Here is a 21,184-nt window from a genome sequence, read left to right as displayed (position 1 = left end):
ACCTTTGTAAGTGATCTACTTATGTGAATAATTCAAATTCCATTTGACATGAAGCAATTAATCTCACTAAAACATGAACATATTAATGTATATTATACTGTTTGTATAAAACAGATGTGTTGTTTTTATTTTAACGAAATAAATAATTATAAAATAAAGTGTTGTTAATCCTGTCTAATTTTTTATTTGATTTTTTTTTAATATAAAAAAAAACACCTCAAAAGTACCGATAAAAGAACCGTTAAAATACCTAACCGATAAGTGGTATCATTAAAAGTAGTAATACTGCTAAAACCTTAACGATACCCATCCCTAAAAAACACACATTAGTTCAAAGTAGAAACAGGATCTAAATCAGAAAGGAACATGTGAATGGATATTTAGGCTAGTTCGACCTAATATACTCCTCAAAAAGAACTAATCTGAAACTACAGCTACTCACAGGCACATAAAAAGCAACTGCAAGCTAAAACAAAAAAATGCTGTGCTGCTTTGGTTATACATTGTATAGAATCATGTGCTTGTTTTGAGTAAAATCCTGAACGGCAAAAATTGAGCACAGTAGCCTCATTTAAGGCCAAAGCTTGGGGCTATTTTCCATGTCTCTGTCTCACCAACAATAACACAATCTAAAAATGGCACATTTACTTTCATGCTGATACATTATGGAGCTCAGATTCGGATTGGGAGAGGGATACAAAGAGATGGGGATAACAACAAAAAAGCAAGGAGGTAAGTGGTAGAAAGCAAGAGAAATCACGTATGCAAACAAAAACACACACACAGATAGCATTAGAGCCTGCAATCAATGAGACATATCAGGAGTACAGAACACACAGCCCACGCCAACTTCTGTATGTGACCCCAACATGTAAGTAAAAGGAACATTTATATTATGTGTACATGTAAATCCCTTTATATGTAAATGCATGTTCACGATTTACAATTTAAAAATCTCAGTATTGATTGAATTGCTGAGCTATACATGTTTAAGAAAAAAAGACAAGCACATAAAAGCAAGAAAGACAGAAATGGAAAATCCCAGTGAATGAGGTTAAAGCCAAACAAGCTTGATGAACCTGATAGGACATTCCCACAATCTGAACTGGGGGCAGTCTCACCAGGAAGAAATGCTGATTGATTGTCTTGGCACTATGGTTACTGTTGCTATGGCAGCATGAAAACTGTGACTCAGAATTGCAGAGAGACTACAGCAGAGGTGTGATAGTCAAAACAGCAGTTATGAAACTATGCCTCAGAGAAGAATGAGCTCATGATCATCTAATGAATGGCTACAAAGAGAAAATTAATGAATAAATAAATTTAAATTTATGATGATTCAGATCATTTAGTGTCTATTAAGTATCTAGAGTACAAATGAAATATTATTAAAATGACAATTAAGGGCATTTAAAAAAAAGGTGTTTATCCTGTTGTTTAAAAATACATGATTTCATACACTATTTACAAGTATATTTCATATAAAACCAAAAGAAATTCAGATAAATAGACAAATGCAAATACATTAAATACATTTGTAAAAACATAATCAAATATTGAATAAATAGTGTTTATAAATACTCTACCACTCAATGGTTTGGACATATTCAAGACAATACATTTTTTATTATTATTATTAAATCTTTTTTTATTTAATAATATAGCTAAATGTGGAAAAAAAACTGAAAAAATATTAGATTTAAATCTTAAAAGCTTTTTATTGGTGCTCTTTAAAGATTTTTATGGGTGGCTCAAAATGCTTTACAGATTTTAGTGGAATCAGCCACCACCAGTGTGCAGCATCCACCTGATTAATAATATTTAATAATACATTTCATAACCTAAATATGTTAAAATCATAAATGCTTAATGTAAAGAGTTGAAGTCAGAATTATTAGCCCCCCCTTTGATTTTTTTCTTTTTAAAATATTTCCCAAATGATGTTTAACAGAGCAAGGGAGTTTTTACAATATGTCTAATAATACATTTTCTTCTGGAGAAACTCTTATTTGTTTTATTTTGGCTAGAATAAAAGCATTTTTTTATTTTTTTAAAGCCATTTTAAGGTCAAAATTTTTAGCCACTTTATATTATATTTATATTTTAAAGCTATATATTTTTTAGGCTATTTAGTTTGCAGAACAAACCATCGTTATACAGTAACTTGCCTAATTACCCTAACCTGCCTAATTAACCTATTTAAGCCTTTAAATGTCACTTTAAGCTGTATAGAAGTGCCTTGAAAAATATCTAGTTAAATATTATGTGCTGTCATAATGGCAAAGATAAAAATTAATCAGTTATTAGAAATGAGTTATTAAATGTTAAAAAATGTGTTGAAAAAATCTTCTCTACGTTAAACAGAAATTGTGGAAAAAATAAACAAGGGGGCTTATAATTCAGGGGGGCTAATATTTCAGACTTCAACTGTAATGGTGTCAAGATTTTCCAAATCCTCGATTCGATTACATTTTCGATTCTAAAGTCATGGTTCGACTCGATTCTCGATTTAAAAAAAAGAACAATTTGAAAGCACAAGCTATCCCATTTTAAGACTTTTATGCAATAAAATAATATCTGACCTTTGTGTGCTGTGACAGTCATGAAGCTTTATGCTGCGCTGGAGGTCCAGCAATACTGTATGTAGTCAAGGCTACTAAATGTGCACTGCTAAGACCTTCAATAAATTTCTCCTTCACATTATTGTACATGGAGGGTTATCACTATAGCTGTGAGATGCGTTCTACTTGGGATTTCTTACTGCGGTTCTACATGCAAATTAAATGCCTAAAACCAGAGTTTTTTAACACTAAATAAGTTTGCATGTCCGAAGCTATAAATCCACCTACTGCGCTTGTAATTGCCTTTGCACATGTTAAGTTACTTGGAAGTTTTATTCCAAATGATGACAGGAGAGTAGTTTGTGTTACACTTGTCGGTTTAACAGAAAAATATGTTTTTGTGGTGCCTGCGGAAATGCCTTGCCAAGTTAGTCGTGCTGCCGGTGGAATAATGTGGTATACGTACATAGCAGAGAACTTCTTGCAGCATTTCAACAAGCGTGTTTTTTTTCCACTTGGCAAGTCAAGCTGACGTTACATGGAGGCATGGCAGCCGCGACAATTCCATTTTTTGATTTGATAATTACAGTAAGAGCATGAATTTTTATTTATTTTGAATCCTGACACACCTATTCAACTGTATTAAAACTTAGACCCTTTACTGATTCAGCTATCTGTATTTGTATTATCAATACAACAAAAAATTACAGCCTTTTTTAAAGCTCTTTTTAATGTCATCACATAGAAATGTGTATCTTTATATGCTATTTAACACCCTAGCAACTGCCTAGAAACTACCCAAATTACCTTTTCAACCATCTTAAATATAGCAACTGTCTAGTAACCACAAACTACTGAATCAACCTATCAATCTGTCTGCCCATCTATTCATCCATCTATCTATCCATCCAAAATATGGCAAGCCAAGAGGTTTTAAAAACTTTCTGAAGCCTTGTAGCTTTTAGTTAACATTTAAACACAACTATATAATGCCTATAAACGTTTTGAAGTATTTTAACCCAAGACTCCGGAATATAAACAGCTTTAAAATTTACATACATTAATTTGTTAAGTGTGTCCAAACCTTTGAATGGTTGAGCACTTGTATAGATCATATATCATACAACACATAAAAAAACAAGTCTCAACTGTGAATGTATGTAATTTCATAGAGTTAATTAAGGTTTGAAAGGGTTAATACGGCTTCAAGTCAGGTCATTAAAGCACTACAGGCAAAAAGATCAGCAGGAGGACAATAAATGACTAATGATTGGAGTCACAAAGTATAAAAAGCAACACTATTTGACCCTTAGTAACAAGACCTGGAAATGCATTTTCCAGGGTCTTTCCACAGGCAATTCTTTGGATTTTAAGAGCAGAACTCTGTTTTCTTTGAATAGTGCAGTATTGAATTTGAATACTTTTAAGAGTAAACACCACACAGGCCACAACGTTACTAATCAATAATCCTTTAATCATATGATACCTTATTATTAGCTTGGTCTAATTTCAGGTTTGATCTGCTTCCAGTGATTAATGATCCCGTTTTAGATAAATGCATTGGCACACATCCGAATCATCATACATCACATAATCTAATTATAGATGTAAGGAGGGGTAGAGGCCCATAAGCTGGTTTGATTGTGTCTAGTCTTCTAAAAATTAATGCGCTATCCTGTGACTATATTTATTGTCAATGTAGTGTGTAAGAGGCTGGGCGGTGTGTACTGTACTTACCCCATTCCACTCCACGCTCATACTCACTTCCTCTCCACCGTCAGGGCCACTCTCGTACTTCACCGTGTCAGAGGTCAGGCTCTCACGACTCCTCTGTTTCTCTCGTACTTCAGGGTCTCCCAGCACCTCTGCAACACGCTGCTTATGAGCTGTGTCCAGACCCTTCAGCAACAAAGACATCACACTCACAATTAAAAATGATTGCAATAAGCTAGAAGGGCTATTGCATTATACTTGGAAAGATGGATGCTTCATCCATAGAATTGTGAAAAAAAGAAACATTGAACTGTATTGAACTTGAGAGACAAACTTATATCAAAGGCAAGAATATGGATTTTTTTTTGGCAGCCATATATGAATATTATGTAAATTGTGTGTTTGTAAACATGTATTTTTTATTGCTTTCTTTTTGTCGTTATCTAATTTTCAATGTTTTAACGCATAATTTTTTAAATTATTATTTTTATTCAATATTTTATTTATTTATTTATTTATTTATTTATTTATTTATTTATTTATTTATGTCATTTGAATATTTATATGTGTATACATATATAAGACAGGTTGACATATATAAATATATAAAACAAACTGTTTTGTGGGCTGGATTGTTATTGTATGCATGTATTGTGAATCTAATATTTGAGAAAAAAAAAGAAAAAAAAAAGATTGCAATTATTGGTCTTTTTGTCTTTTTTGTCTTTTTCTCACATTTAAGTAGGGCCAGACAGGATCTGCTGACATTTTTTGCCATTTCTGTGCAGAGTTTTGTAAAAAGTAGGGAGTATGATAACTAAAAAGTTAATATATGAAATAAAAAGTAATACCTTTTTATTAAATGTTTACAGTGCAAATCCAATTAGATCCAGTATTTGTTAACCACAGCAAGTCTTTCAAATAATACAGATATATTTAAAGGCAGACAATATTACCTTGCAAACTGTATTGTAAATAAATCATATGAACATTTTCATGTTAGTCAGTAATATTACTGATATTAATTTAAAAACAGAATAAATATAAATTTACACACATTTGCACAATTAAATAAACGGACTCAAAAACGGGATAAAAACTGCAGAAATGTCATGTGGGCCTACATATAAACTATCATATTATAAAGTAACTTCACAGAAATTTAGGTGAAGTATTTTATAATACTATGAATTTTGAGAAACTCAAATTTACTATGGACCTAATATTGTGAAAAATTAATTTTGTCATATCACCCAGCAGATACAGTGCATTTAGAAAGCGCTTCACTTTTTCCACATTTTTTTTTTTTTATGTTACAGCCTTATTCTAAAATGGATTATATTCATTTATTTCCTCAACATTCTACACACAATACTCCATATTGACAATGTGAACAATTTTGAAATTGTTGCAAATTTATTCAAAATAAAAAACCTGAAAAATCACATGTATATAATTATGCACTGCATAACATATATTATAATCCATTTTGCCATTGGCAAAATCCATTTCCATCATGGTCCCCACCCCTCCCAAGAACAGAGACTCTTATTAGAGAAACACAAATTTACATATCCAAACAAGCTAACTTTGACATTATTACATAAAACTTTGCCAGGCTAAACCTTTACTAAGTACTTAAAAAGAACTCACTGAATCCTGAGTGACAGAGGTCAATTTTTGTTTGACCTGATCATTTCTTCTAAACTGATAATTCAAACCCACCTGTTTTCTGGAGCGCAAAGCCGCCTCCTCCAGAGTCTCAGCAGCCTCAAACTTGCCCTGTCTCCTGTAAAGAGCTCCAAGATTCTTCAGTGTCGTTGTCACGGTTGGGCTGCAGTCCAAGAAGTCAAACAGAAAAACACTTAATTGAGATGCAACAGCTGTAAAAGTGTAAACTCTTGAAAGGCTATTCACAAACAAATGTGTGTATTTGTATCAATCTTTATGCAGCAGAGAGAATATCTGACCTGTCTACTTTACAGGCCTTGTACCATCCACCATATTCTCCAAATGGAGTCCCATCCTTCTGCTTGATCTAAAACACAGATAGAATTGAAAATTACCCCCCTCAAATCTACCAAACACTGGAAGTACCATCTGGATGGTGCTGGTGTTCAAAGTCAAAAAAGATATGATGTAAAAACTAAGAATAAAAAAAAACTGTCAATCCAAACAAAACACAGACTTTCCCAATGACAAATTATATACTCACCTAAGGCAGCATTTGGTTGGCCTTTACTCACTGGATGTATACAAGTTATTGAAGTTATTACCCTTATTTTTTTGTATATACTTGTGTTATACTAACAATGTATGAGGAACTTTTATTTTAAAATGGGACAGGCTTTAAGGAAGTGTAAAAGATTAGTTTTGTAAAGCAGACAGCCATGCATGACCACAGTGTTCATCCTAATGCAAAATGCAAAATCAATTTATCAATGTTTCATTATATGGCACCTTTAACTCCCTGGGGTTCAATAACTTGTATACAGTATGCACTTCTTATGTGCAGGCATGCGTTCTTATGTGATTACACTAAAAGGAGCTAAAACAGCCTGTAATTTCTGGTCATATTGATAAGTCAAATACGAATTTAAAAACTGTAAACTGTTTGGATTTATTTTCCATACATTCATACTTCCAACAAACAGAAATGTTTTAGAAAAAAATTGTGCTTGGGGCGACGCAGTGGCGCAGTAGGTAGTGCTTTCGCCTCACAGCAAGAAGGTCACTGGGTCGCTGGATCGAACCTCGGCTCAGTTGGCGTTTCTGTGTGGAGTTTGCATGTTCTCCCTGCGTTCGTGTGGGTTTCCTCCGGGTGCTCTGGTTTCCCCCACAGTCCAAAGACATGCGGTTTAGGTGAATTGTATAGGCTAAATTGTCTATAGTGTGTGTGTGTGTGTGCAGGGATGTTTCCCTGAGATGGGTTGCGCCTGGAAGGGCATCCACTGCGTAAAAACGTGATGGAAAAGTTGGCAGATCATTAATATTGAATTAATAAAGGGACTAAGCTGACAAGAAAATGAATGAATGAAAGGGAGTGCTTGATCTGTCTGTGACTGATTAACAAACGCATAAAAAAAAATGTTCACAGAATTGTTGCTTTACAGACATGACACATACCTGCGTAAAAGCCTGAAATGTACACTTTTAAAAGAGAAAAAAATGCACTCTTTCTGAAAACAAATCTTCTCTGGTTTACTAATTTGTATGGAGCAGATGCAAAGCAGAATTCTCTGGTCTGTGCTAATTATCCGCTAATTAGTTCCCGCCACCCTCATCACATGATGATACACACATGAACTCGTGAATGGCCACAAACAACTCGCTAGGTTCATCTTCAGAGAGAAGTTAATTTCTATTTCATCATTAAGAAAAAGTTGGTATTAAGTTGGGGCCGATCATGAGATTTCAGACTTGATTGGAATCGTACGTTACCTACCGATCAAGACTCAAATAAATATGTATATACAGTTAAAGTCAGAATTATTAGCCCCCCTTTTATTTTATTTTTTAGATTTTTAAAAATATTTCCCACATTATGTTTAAAAGAGTAAGGACATTATTTTTCTTCTGGAGAAAATCTTATTTGGTTCATTTCGGCTAGAATAAAAGCAGTTTTAAATTTTTTAAACACCATTTTGAGATCAAAATTACTTGCCCCTTTAAGCTATATATTTCCGGTATTAGAGATGAGTTGTTAAAACTATTATGTTTAGAAATGTGTTAAAAAAAACTCTCCATTAAACAGAAAATGGGGGGTGGGGGCTAATAAACGGGGCTAATAATTCAGGGGGCTAAAATCCTGACTACAACTGTATGTATGTGTGTATGTGTGTGTGTGTGTGTGTGTGTGTGTGTGTGTATATATATATATATATATATATATATATATATATATATATATATATATATAAATACATACAGCTGTTTCTTGCTGAGTGTGTGTGTGTGTGTGTGTGTGTGTATATATATACACATACATATACAGCAAGAAACAGCAAGATGTGCGACATGACAACACTTTGTTGCAGAGACGATATTGGTTTAATGCAAAATACAACACAGAAGCAGCTTGAAGCAGAAAGAGCAAGTATGTCTGTGGTCTGGAGGCATTATAAAAATGATGAAGACAACATTGCCAAAGCAAACTGTGAGATATGTAAACTTGCGATTGCCTGCCAGGTATTTTAAGTTGAGGCGCTATTTTTTTTATATTAGTTTTTTTTTTTATTATACTTGCACAAGTCCAAAAGTGAAGAATTTATGTTATATATTAATTGGTTGTTCAATCTACCTCACAGAAGTGCTCTGTTTGTTAACAGAGTGGTTGAGTGTTAAAATAAGGTGAATTAAATAAAAAAGGAACATCCTGGGTCTGTTTCTTCACTCTTCTTTATTCTTTTTTATGCTTTATAGAAGTATCGGATCAGGTTTCGGTATAGGTAGATACTCGAAATCAATGACTCTGACTCAAGGGCAAAAACACTGATTGGGACATCCCTACTTGGAAAACCACTGTGATTGAATGCTGCCTTATTTAGAAGATGGCACATGTTACAAGTTATTTTTTTACTGTACCTCAACCAGTCAAAAGTAAAAAAAAAAATATATATATATATATATAATATATATATATATATATATATATATATATATATATATATATATATATATATATATATATATATATATATATATATATATAAATATATATATATATATATATATATATATATATATATATATATATATATATATATATTTATATATATATATATATATATATATATATATATATATATCAGTTTAATATAGAAATATGTTTTCTCAGAAAAATAGTCAAGTGTTGAATACTTATTTCCCCCACTGTATACCAACTAAATAATTCTAAACCCAAGCAATAGTGTTTTCAAAAGCAAATGTTAGAGAAAAGTGTAAGGTGACCACTTAGTTTTACCTTGATTTTATATAGCTTTTGTGGAACTGTGCTTCCATTTAAACCAACCACAGGGAGAGACAGACCCCTTAAATCAACCCCCACTACAGCTGATATAACAACACGAGCTAAAAGCAACATAGCCAAAACCCCTACTGTATATCCATATGGTCAACTGTACATCATGCACATACTGTACAGGGCATAATGTCACAGATGGCACATGGCAGTGCCCTAAATCAGATGTCAAAAATCGCAATTTTAATGAGATAATTACAACATGAGATTTTATAGATATAAAATAATAAGATTTTATATTTATCTTTATTATATTATATTATATTATATTATATTATATTATATTATATTATATTACATTATATTATGCATTTATTAACATTTTCTATTGATTTTTGATTTCCACATATGAAGCTGATGTACCAGGGGTAATAGTTGAGTTGTTTTTATGCCTTTTGGACTACAACATTATACAAATTAGACCCATTTTATAAAACTTTAAGAATTGTCCTATAAATTTGTCATCTATCTATGAAATGTAAAAATCTGCTTTAATTTGCTATATTTGCACATAGTCTGTATAATTATGGTTCACATGTGATGCAGTTTTATAAATAGGCATTTTTAAATTGGAATTTCTCAAAAAGAAGATTTCTCAGAAAGCAAACCTTTGACACGGCCTAACTTAGTCAATATTACAGATATCAAAGTTATATTTTCACAGAATATTTCTTAGTTTGTGTAGTATGATTTTATGACGAAAATGGCGAATCACACACAAAAAAGACTTTAGCTGGGTTTTAACAGAGGGGTCACACACACCCAAAGAGTCAGCAAGCATGACATAAGTAGCTCTCAGTTTTTAAAAGTAGCTCGTATAAAAAATAAGGATGGAGATCCTTGGTTTATATAAATACAAAAGAACATTGGAAAATAAAATTTGTTTTGTTTTTGTTCCACAGTTGCAAAACTATAATGTAGAATCAGATTGAATTTACATTGTCCACTAGGGATGTAATGGTATCAGAATTTTACGGTACAGTAATTCCTCGGTATGAGTGTCACGGTGCGGTATTTATTGAATCATTTACAGGAAAAACAAAGCTAATGAAAATACTCCAAAAAAGTGCCAAAAGTGTCAATGACATACAAATTAGCCATCTATCTGTAAGCTTTGAAACAGGAACTTCATTTTTAATAACAAAAAATTATTAAACCTTGTAAAAAAATAAAGTTTCAATTTAGTATTGTTGAAAACTCATCACATTCAACATTTAATCACGCACTCACTCACTTAGATAGAGATGGGTTTTAAGGAAAATTATCATATAACTATAATCTAGTAAAAGCTGGTATCTCTGGGCATTTACAATGTCCCCTGCAACAGAAAAAAACCCTCTCATTTGGGACTGAGGTTTCTGGGACAGAGATATGACTTGACCCAGGTTGACAGCAGTGGGTAACGTTGCGCATTGTCTTTCCCCCACTTGAGAGGACAAGCCATGAGTGAGATAGAGGTCTCTTTGCGGTACAAGACAATGTCTGCATCAATCTGAACAGTGTGCTGTGTTTCTGCAGTCCCCATGCCATGACTGTTATTAGTCGTATTCCCCAACTTGCAGGCAAGTGCACACATGGGGCTCAACCTGTGCAGTGCACATGCCCTTTTTAGTCTTGGATAAAAAGTGCCCTTCCAAAATGATCAAAAGTGCCCCCGCGACGCGACACAACCTCCGTCCCGCCCTTCAGTACGCGGCGACAACAACAACACCCCAACCCCCTCTTTTTAGAGAGAAACCGAAATGCTTCCACACATCCAATTTAAAACTCGCTTTAGGTTCGATCATTTTCAGCTCTTTTACATCCCCGCTACTAGCAGCACACTCCATTTCCGCATTACTGGATCTGTAGCGACAACAGACCGCAAAGGATGATGGCCATGCCTGGGCTGATGGGAATTGTAGTTTCCGCTACCTCCCGTTCGCTTCATTCGCCTGAGCAAATTTTCTCATCATGCGACTACGGTAATATTGAAAAAAAAATGCTATTGCGGTATGACAGTATTTACAATTATTAATATATTATTTTCCACTAGTCATCAAATGAACAAATTAAGCCATCTGAGAAATAAGCTGATACTACAACGTGTATTATGTACTGCAATGTGTATTATAAAATAAATCTAAGCTGTTTTTTTTTTTCTTGGATGGATGGAAAACTGTTTGATTATATGTCATTTAACAAGGGTAGAGTCAAAAAAATTACTGTTAAACTGTCCATCCTCACCTTGCTCTGTTCTTCTCTTTCTTCAGCATGCATCCAGATGGGTTTATTTTCATCTGCAGGGTAAACAAATAAAACGAAAAAAAAAACATCAAAAGCAAACACACATTTGCTATACCATATCTACAATAAATCAACATTAATTCCTGTCAGTACGTGTGTGCATGCATGTTATACCTGTTATATGCGTAAGAGCTTAAAAGAGTAAGAAATAATTTCCTAAAAATACAACATATTTAAATGTACTCAACGTGTAATAAGATTAACTTAAACCTTGTGTTTTGTTTAAATTGAAACTCTTTCATTATGTTCGTGGCTGTTTTTGCTTCGTTGACCTTCATTATAACAAAAATATTTGTTTGCAAAGCCATGATACCATGGCCATGGAAAACAAGCAGCAATTATGAATGCATGATATATATGGTGTCATGGCTTTGCGATTAAAGAAAAATTATTATAATGGAAGTAATTAGAGCAAAAACATCCGCAAACATAACAAATGGGTAGTAAATTTGTCCATGGTGTATTGTTGAGTTGAGTCTCAAAGCCTTTTTTCAAAATAGGAGTCAAAATAAAGGTTGTCACCAAATTTATTCCATTTGCTGAAACACAAAAAAAGTTGTTGCCAAATTAAGACTCAAAATCACCCCAGAGTGATAACAGAAAGTTTACACACTAAAGAAGATAAAAGCTGAAGAAAGCTAAAAAGCTAAAAACAAAGACCTCCATAGTAGTAAAAAAAAAATGCTTTGAAAGTCAACAGTTATCAGCTTCTAGCTTTCTCCAAATTTAGTGTTTAGCAGAAGGAAGTCAAACAACAAGTTTGGAAGTTTGGATCAAGTAAAGGGTGAGTAAATGATGACAAGGCATGTGTATATATAAATATATACAACACTTCTGTCTGGTTCTCTAAACTGATTGGCTGATAGCCGTCCAATATTCCTGCAGTGCGATATATATATGTGTATGTCGTCACTGGTGGGACACTAAGACACTAACGCATGCCTCCTATATTTATCCTATATATTTTATTAACGCATGGTTAATGCAGTGCATTTTCATTATAACCCTTGCCCATAGTTGGAAAATATGCATCCAGTAAAGAATACAGCACTTATTGGAAATGATGAATGAAAAAGTTACAAACGGTAAGATTGTAAACATAATGACGTCTCATGGTTCTGTCAACAAGAAAAATCATTTCTGCAATCTGCATTTACTGTTTTTGTAAATTAAGTTAACACCACAGTGAACGAGTGAAACAGTGAACTGCTTCTATTCCCCCACATCAGGCAAACCACAACCAGTTCAAAGGGACTCCACAAGGTGTATGTACGTTTGCGGGATGGCTGAATATCCTCATAAATAAATTCCCCTTGTTCACAGGGACAAAGTATAAAGAACATTGCAAAACATTTTTCAGAAGATGTAAGAGTTATGAAAAAGGCATACATACCATCAACAGAACCAAATTCTCTCTCATGGGCTCGGGTGAGGATCTCTTTATATAGAGTCTCTGCCTGCTTAAATTTTCCCTGTTTCAGATAGCATGAAGCCTTAGATAGAGAGAAAAAATTATCATTAACAATTACTTATTTAAGCATTTATAGTAAATAAACAGTGTCCAGACTTACTGAGTTTTTACACACAGGGAAAAAGATGATAGACTCTATACAATCTAATTAAAGTAATTAAAAATAAGTATCTGACATTTAGTGTTTGTGCAATTTCAGCTGGTATTAATTTGAAGACTGGTATTATTTTTCTCATAAATATCTGTGACTGGTATATACAGGCATATCTAAAAATAACTGGATGAAACCCTAAACCCTTACTCTGGTAAAAGATGTTACAGTTTGAGAAGTTGTTACTCTAAAAGCATCTTCCATTACACTAAAAGCAGAATGATGCATACGTTATGTTTATAATCTGCTGAGATGACAGAAAACCTGCAGTAAATAACACTGCAGACCACACCATATGGATAGATTCCTTAAAGAGGATTAGTTCTCTTTCAAAACAAAACATTACAAATAATTTACTCACCCCCTTGTCACCCAAGATATTATTTTCTTTTGTTCGTTGGTTGTAAAGAAATTATGTTTTTTAGGGAAAACATTTTATGAATTTTCTCCAAATGCACTGTATAAAGGCGTTTCAACTATGTTCAAGTGGGAACTGGTGGTGTTTTATATATGTCATGTAGAGACAAACCAGGCGCCTTGACTGGACAGAACTAAAACTGCAGTTTGTTGCTTAAAATTGTTTGTGTGCTTTGGAAACAGTGGGTCAGCACTGCATACATTATGGTAGTGCTCAGAAATTAATCAAAAAATAGAAATTGCAAAGACGACCGAGTAAAGCTGCGATGGCTATGTACATTTTGTCATGAAGGTATGGTTGTGTGATCAATTGTAAAGCTCCTTCAAAATACCAGAGGGTGCTCTCACTTCAAACACCCAAGACGAAAAAAACCCAGGAAATCCCTATAGCATTGGATTATGATTAGAAAATTTTTCATTGATTTAGCAAGAGCTCCGGTTTCCCCCACAAGTCCAAAAACATGTGAATCAGGTGAATTGGGTAAGCTAAATTGTCCGTAATCTATGAGTGTGAATGAGTCTGTATGGATGTTTCTAAGAGATGGCTTGCAGCTGGAAGGGCATCCGCTGTGTAAAACATATGCTGGATAAGTTGGGGGTTTATTCCACTTTGGAGACCCCATAGAAATAAAGGGACTAGGCCGAAAAGAAAAAATCATTTAGCAAGACTAATAATCACATGACTATGGAATCATCTATTGTAACACAAATATCTATTTCATACCTTCGAATAAATTTTTGAGGCGAGTTTTGGCAAAGACCACCATTATTTTTTGTAGTACCACCATTATTATTTGCAGTAGTAATTTGTGAGCTCCGCTGAAGACCTCGATTTCCCCTTTTCCACCAGAATTTGTTGCTAGTTTAGAGTTAATGCTATTGCACAAAGACACTGACAGAGATTAGAAGCATTATGTTCTGCTGCCATTTCATATATGACACTCCAAACAGTTTGGGCATCTCATTGGTTGAGGTAATCCTACCCTCAGCCCAGATGCAAACTGTTCTTATTCCTAGCCAAGAATGCTTTGGTGCTGTTGAGAACAACTTAATCCTGATTTAGAGCCAGTGCTTTGAGTTCTGGTTCAGAGCTGGAGCCTAATTACAAATTGGTTCTTTGTCTTTTGATACTCAAACTACCTTGGAGGAAAAGAGGTATATATGGAAGATAAAGAAAGATATTAACACCTTGGATAACAAGGAGATGAGTAAATCTGTAAACTGTAAACACTACCCATTTTGCATGCTAACCCTAATCAAACACACAGGTCACTGCCTCGTTACCTAAAAAGGTTGTGTCAGGCAAAAAATACATGCAAAATGTGCATTGCTGAAGGGGTTTCAGAAACATGGCTGTGAAACACTGCTTTAAATAAATGGTGTGAAGTGTGAGGGGTGTTTGTACCAGGTTGTTTTTGGTCTTGGCCACATTGGGGTCATCGGGGCCCAGTTTGGTCTGATAGATCTCCAGGGCCCTCTGGTAGTAGTACTCCACTTCTTCATACTTGCCTTGGTTCTGACACAGTAAGGCCAGATTATTTAGCTGTTTGGCAACATCAGGGTGGTCCTTCCCCAGCACCTGACAAACACATGAATATCTCACATTATTGACCTGCTGCAGACTTATCTGTCACACTGACGGCTGCAGTGTAAACCACCAACAGAGAGTATATTACCAGGTTATTCAGTTGTTTGGAGAGGTTAGCTCTTACAGTATGGATTGTAATGCATACCATTGGGGCTGCAGGAATGAGAATCCAGCCTTTAAACTGAAATATACTTTTTAAATGTTGTTTAAACAAACATTAAGCAGTTCACTGAACTGCTTTAACTATGCAAAGATGCACTAATCATGTTCACACTTGCTGCTTATTGGCCACTGTAATCTATTTATGTCATATTAGATATAGATAAAATAGCCTAAGCTATTGAAATCATTTAAAGTATTACAATTATCGGATATATAAAATTTTTTTAAATAAATAAACCAATATAAAACAAACAGGGCGAAGCAGTGGCGCAGTAGGTAGTGCTGTCGTGTAGTACATTTAAAAAAAATGAATGAATGAATGAATAAAACAAACAATAGCACTAACAATTTAGGCATGTGTAATAAAAATAAATTATAAATTATATTATACAGTTTTAAGCCATTTTAAACTTTATTTAACAAAGGCCTACCTGAAAAATAGTTTATATTTTTTAGATTTTAGATATTTTCTAAACAACAGAGGAGTCTTGAAATATTATTTATAAAATATTTAGATATGATGATATAAATCAAATTAGGCAAACAGAGCATATTTTGGGTGAGCAAAAACATCAAAAACTACCTGTTCTTTTCTGTCATGCAGTCCTACACTGCTTTATAAACGAATTGCATTCAAATTCTAATTTTAAATGTAGAGCTTTATAAGAAGGATATTTCATATTTTAAATCGTAATTTTTCAAATAAATCTTGCTTGGGTCGTTCTGAAATATTTAACATTACTTTAGTCAAATGTATGATACTTTTTTTTCTTAAACCAGATGCAGATTTTAAATAGCTGCTGTGACGCGAACACAACAATATAGGCTAGCCTATATTTTATTATTGCTCTACGGTTTCCTTTACTTAAGATGACCGAATAATATGCAACATCCTTAAATTATTCTTTTAAATAAAGGGGAATTACCTATTAAGTGTCACATAGCCTATGAAAATAATGTTTTTAGATCTCTCCGGAGAATTAGGATTAACCTTTTGATGGCATCTACCGAAACGAGAAGGTATTAAAATATGATTTAAACCGAGTTATTACCAGAGAAATTCAGTGGTATTATATTAGCCTATAGATGGTGTACTGGGTCATCATCCCTCCGTTAGTTTTAAGACCACTCGATGCACGATACCAAGAGCAAAGACCATAGAAAACACAAGACATGTCACTCGTATAGTTTTTTATGAGGTAAGTGTAACATTCAATATGGCGAATAGAGCCCTGCCTTCTAGTACAGGAGCCAATCATCGATCGCAATAGACAGACGATTCTCCATGGTAGGGGCTCGAACCAGACGTGAGTTTTTGCAGATTTTGTGCGATTCAAGTTGTTTAGAAATTAAACTTAAAAGTTGTTGTTTAAGTTTATTGGTGATTGTTAATATGAAATTTAATCATAAGCTTGGAATGCAATTTTGGAGAATTTGATGTTTCCCCATTCAAACAGAATGCCAGAGCACACTACACGACTGGCGTTTCAAAGATGGCAGCTGAGTGCAATGACACTGGCAGCGTCCAAAACCGCCTACTACTCAGTAGGTATTGCATTTGAATTTAAACGTACTACTCGGCCGTTAGAAAAGTATGTTCTATAAAGTATGAATGTGAAAAGTATGAATGGAATTCGGACGTTTTACATCCGGCATTTTGTTATGGTCACATGACCTACCAGCGTCAGTTGCATCGCTTCACTTCCATTCATGAATTCTCTCGCAGGGCATTATGGGATACCGCAGCGTGCATGGGATGCGCACTCCAGAATCTCGCCGGAAGCAGTAAGTCATCCGGGTACTTCTCACATACTGATTTTCGAATTCTATGAATTCGGACATACTACTCGACTCACATACTGATTTTAGTGTACCATATAGTATGGAAGTATGCAGTTTCGGACGCAGCCATTGACTTTCTTCTTCCTGCTTAACTGGGGAGGTTGTGTGAAGTTTCAATCAGCTAGCAATCTAGGAATGGGGTTTGCATTTTACGCTGTGAGCTATTGACCCAATAGTGAAATCGCAACATGATTTCGGCCTCACTGTTCAAACTCTCTGAGTCTTGGGCTACTTCAGCCTGATGAAAACCCTGGCTCACACTGGCCCGACAGTGGATATGCGGCTAATGATGTTTAGGCACAAGGATGATCAAATTTAGAAATGAAACCTCTAACATTAAAATGGCAAGAGTTTCAGTTTCAATGTATATCCCCTGTGTACATATACGGAAAAGGCAAATACAAAAGAAAGTAGTGATTTGAAAATTTACTTTGACTTGTATTTCATTGCATACAATATGAACACAAATTAGTTCATGTTTAATATGGTCAAATTCATTTTTATCTGTAAATATACATCTTTTCCTGTCATTCAGACCTGAAACACATTTCAAAAAGAGTTGCGACAGGAGCAGATTGGGGCTAGTAATCATGTAAATTGGTTAAATAATGATGCGATTTGAAACAGGCGATGTCAACAGGGAATTGTAATAAAAGATGTCACTACTTCAATATGTTACCTTTGCCGCCGTTCGTATTACTGCAGCGGCGGTAGTTGGTGTGCCAGCAGCTTTTGTATGTTTTTGATAAGTTTTCCATATCATCGCAACCTTTGTTGATTTGGGGTTGTAAATTAGAATCCATTTTGAAATAAAGACTAAATTCATTACTAAGTCACACTCACGACAGGTATGTTTAACACCTGACCCACCTTCTCTCTGATTTCCAAGGCTCTTTTACACAGAGGCTCTGCTTCCTTGTACTTCCCTCGTTTGCCATAAAGAACAGCCAAATTGTTCAGTGTGGCAGCCACCTGCACATACACAAGAACAAGCATGTTTATTTCTACACATAAATTTACTAAAATGTCTAATAACATAAAACAATCAAAAGATCAAATCATTTATAAAGCCAATCATTTATAAACAATTAGTCACTGATTACAAAATGATTATTTAAATGACTGGAAATCTGATTAAGGTCAACTCTGCGGTCTAACATGCATATACACATACAACATTCACCCATGCTGTGTTATAGAGGTGTTCTGATTAACCTTTGATTTAATTACTTCAGTGCATATAGAATTGAATTGTGGAGAGAGAAACAAAAAATAGATGATATATGTTGTAAAGGTGTGTAAATTGTAAAACGGGCTAATAGCAGACCAAAATAAACATAATATTCAGAAAACTGCAAACGTACCACAATAAATTGTATTTAGTATTTATAAATTGTAAGTTAGTATTATCAGTATTAAGTTGAAATGTATGGTATGTAATATATAAAATATAGTATAAATAGTATATATAATTTATAGAAATTTTGGCAATTACAATAAACAACATCTGCTATAAACATAAATATCCCTATAATGAGCAGATAACTGAATACATTAAACCACATTCAATTGAACTATTGTAATATTAAAAATGCTGCCAAACATTAACATACTATAATGCAAAGAAATTAGTAAACTTGAAACTTCATACAAAAAAATCTGAATTTTTACATTTATTACAATTCTGAAATTTCTTTTCTAAAATGCAGTTAGCTGACCAATTCTAAAAGAGAGTTTATAAATAAGACATTTTATATTTTCAAGTAATAATATCAGCGACAGTAAGGATTGTGACTAGTTGGAAAATAAAATCATTATGATATTTTAAGTATTGCTCCAATTCAACCACCCAGAAAATCATAATGCATAAAATTTGCGGATATTTAGTATAACATTCAGCTGTACAGAACAAGTCAGGTGGAAGATAAAGAATGAAATAGAAGAAAAAGCTACAAAAGGTGTTAAAGCATCTAACCTCTGCAAAGAACTGTGGGATGCTGGTCCTGATGAAAGGGCAAGACATAGGTTTCACATTACCAACTTAACTTTAGCAGCCTGTGCTCCTTGTTTCAATACACACACGATGCACTTGCACTAGGATTGCACAATATATTTTTTTAACATCTAAGTTGAATCTGCAATTATTACATTGCAGGTTGTGTGATGCCACATATGGGCTGTTTAAAACTGGTCACGCCATGTTTTTTTTGTTTTTTTTTCTGGTCTAATAGCTATTCAGTGGCGAAAAGAGCAGGCGTCAATGCCATCTGAAACAAATTTCGCAATCTATCTGGATTTCACAATCTGCATTTCTTCATTTAGAATTTTAGAATATTGAATTTGATGATTCAATTGTTTTTTTATCTTGTTAAGTGTCTGAATTCAGAACAAAAAAACTGCTGATAAAATTGTACTGGTGTTTATTAATTGAACATCATTGTCAATCACGCTAAAAAAAATAGTTTGGTGTGAAGTTTCAGTATAATTTTATTAAAATGTGTCTGCTGAGTGCAAACTTTTGAAGGAATGTCTATATGGTTATTTCCAATCAGGGCACACGTTTTGCACACACAAACAGGGAGTGAAGTGCACATGATGCAAGCATGACGAGTTTTCCAGGCGCACCTAGTTGAAAAACTCTCAACTTTCCAGAATGCAGAGTGTGCACCACGATTCATGTAAATATAACTAACTAATCTGTTTCACACTTTGTATGGAATATACACAATTCGGTAATAAAGTCAGACTAATTACCTCAGACAAGCACAGAGCACCCAAACACTGCATTTCTTTTTAATTCTCTTAGTAAATAAAATCTTGTATCGGATCCACAGCAATGAATTTTCCGTTTTTCATCCTCTGAGAAAATGATGGTAGCCTAGTTACAATAGACACCAGGGGAGCGCTTTTTTACATGCTTTTAGATATGGGAATGAACAACAATTAGGTTGCTTCATGGCCACTACAAATCCGAATAACTCAACCAAAAATAAGTGCCATGAAATAAGCAGTGAGGAGATTGCAAATAAAAAAGGATGTAAGGATGTCGCCAGAGTGGCTTTTTGGTTTCATTTTTTGCACATCCTAGCCACTAGCACCCCATCTGAAAATCGTTTTTTAGCATAGTGGTAATGTAGTCATCCAACTTCACATTTTGTAATGTTGCAGTATGTATTTGAATAATAATGGTTGGTTCCTTTACTTGAAAGCTCTGATTTGATAATTATAATGTGTTTTGTTTACAGTCTGAAGTTTACTGTTTCATTATTATTGGCACCCTACAGATGTCGATTTACCTTAAAATTTTGATTGTTCAGTAACTACACTTTACCATTGCACACACCTTGGAAAATTTTATTTAACATGTTTAGGAGTCTCTTTAACACTTTATTTTATTATAAGACATAAGAGATACAATGTTTTTGTTTATTTGGTTGTTTTTAATTAAAACTATTTGCCTTAGTAATGTTGGTAAATTAAAATAAAGTGGTTAAATAAATTAAAAATCCCAATTTTTCTAAATGGATTGTAAAAAAAAAAAAAAAATCAATAATTATTGATACTGAATGATATGAAACATTATATTGTGATAACTTTTTGCTGTATAGCCCAGCCCTAATTCAACAACATTTAATATTCAGTTTTATAAAATCACAATTGTTAAAAACTTAATATATAAACATATACAATATATATATATATATATATATATATATATATATATATATATATATATATATATATATATATGAGGCGCCGTGTAGGATTTAAATCAAACTTTGCTTATCAACACACACATAAACACGTGCATATACACCTATAAATTACTCACATATACACCTATACTATTGGATGTTCAAAGCAACATATATGAAACTTGTGTATATACATATAAACTTGACGCACGCATACACCCACTCACACACGCGCATACATATAAACTCCATCTATGCATACACACCCACATTAACAC

The 21,184-nt window shown here is 33.7% G+C and overlaps 1 protein-coding gene across 15 annotated transcripts in view; it reads right to left on the bottom strand.

Annotated features, from left to right (window-relative positions):
• Nucleotides 1–21,184, bottom strand: part of klc1a (kinesin light chain 1a) — a 91,616-nt gene that overhangs the window by 20,739 nt on the left and 49,693 nt on the right. For 7 of the 15 annotated variants that reach the window (XM_009307227.5, XM_073919437.1, XM_005156638.5 and 4 more), the window contains 7 exon segments: nt 18,082–18,183; nt 15,025–15,198; nt 12,974–13,073; nt 11,521–11,573; nt 6,245–6,312; nt 6,000–6,108; nt 4,326–4,460 (listed from right to left, as the gene is read on the bottom strand). In XM_009307227.5, the coding sequence (XP_009305502.1) occupies nt 4,326–4,460; nt 6,000–6,108; nt 6,245–6,312; nt 11,521–11,573; nt 12,974–13,073; nt 15,025–15,198; nt 18,082–18,183 (741 nt within the window). 15 annotated transcript variants of the gene reach the window in all.

The sequence above is a fragment of the Danio rerio genome, chromosome 13, assembly GCF_049306965.1.
Source record: "Danio rerio strain Tuebingen ecotype United States chromosome 13, GRCz12tu, whole genome shotgun sequence".
Classification (NCBI taxonomy): Eukaryota; Metazoa; Chordata; class Actinopteri; order Cypriniformes; family Danionidae; genus Danio; species Danio rerio.
This window is presented reverse-complemented; position numbering and strand designations above follow the sequence as displayed.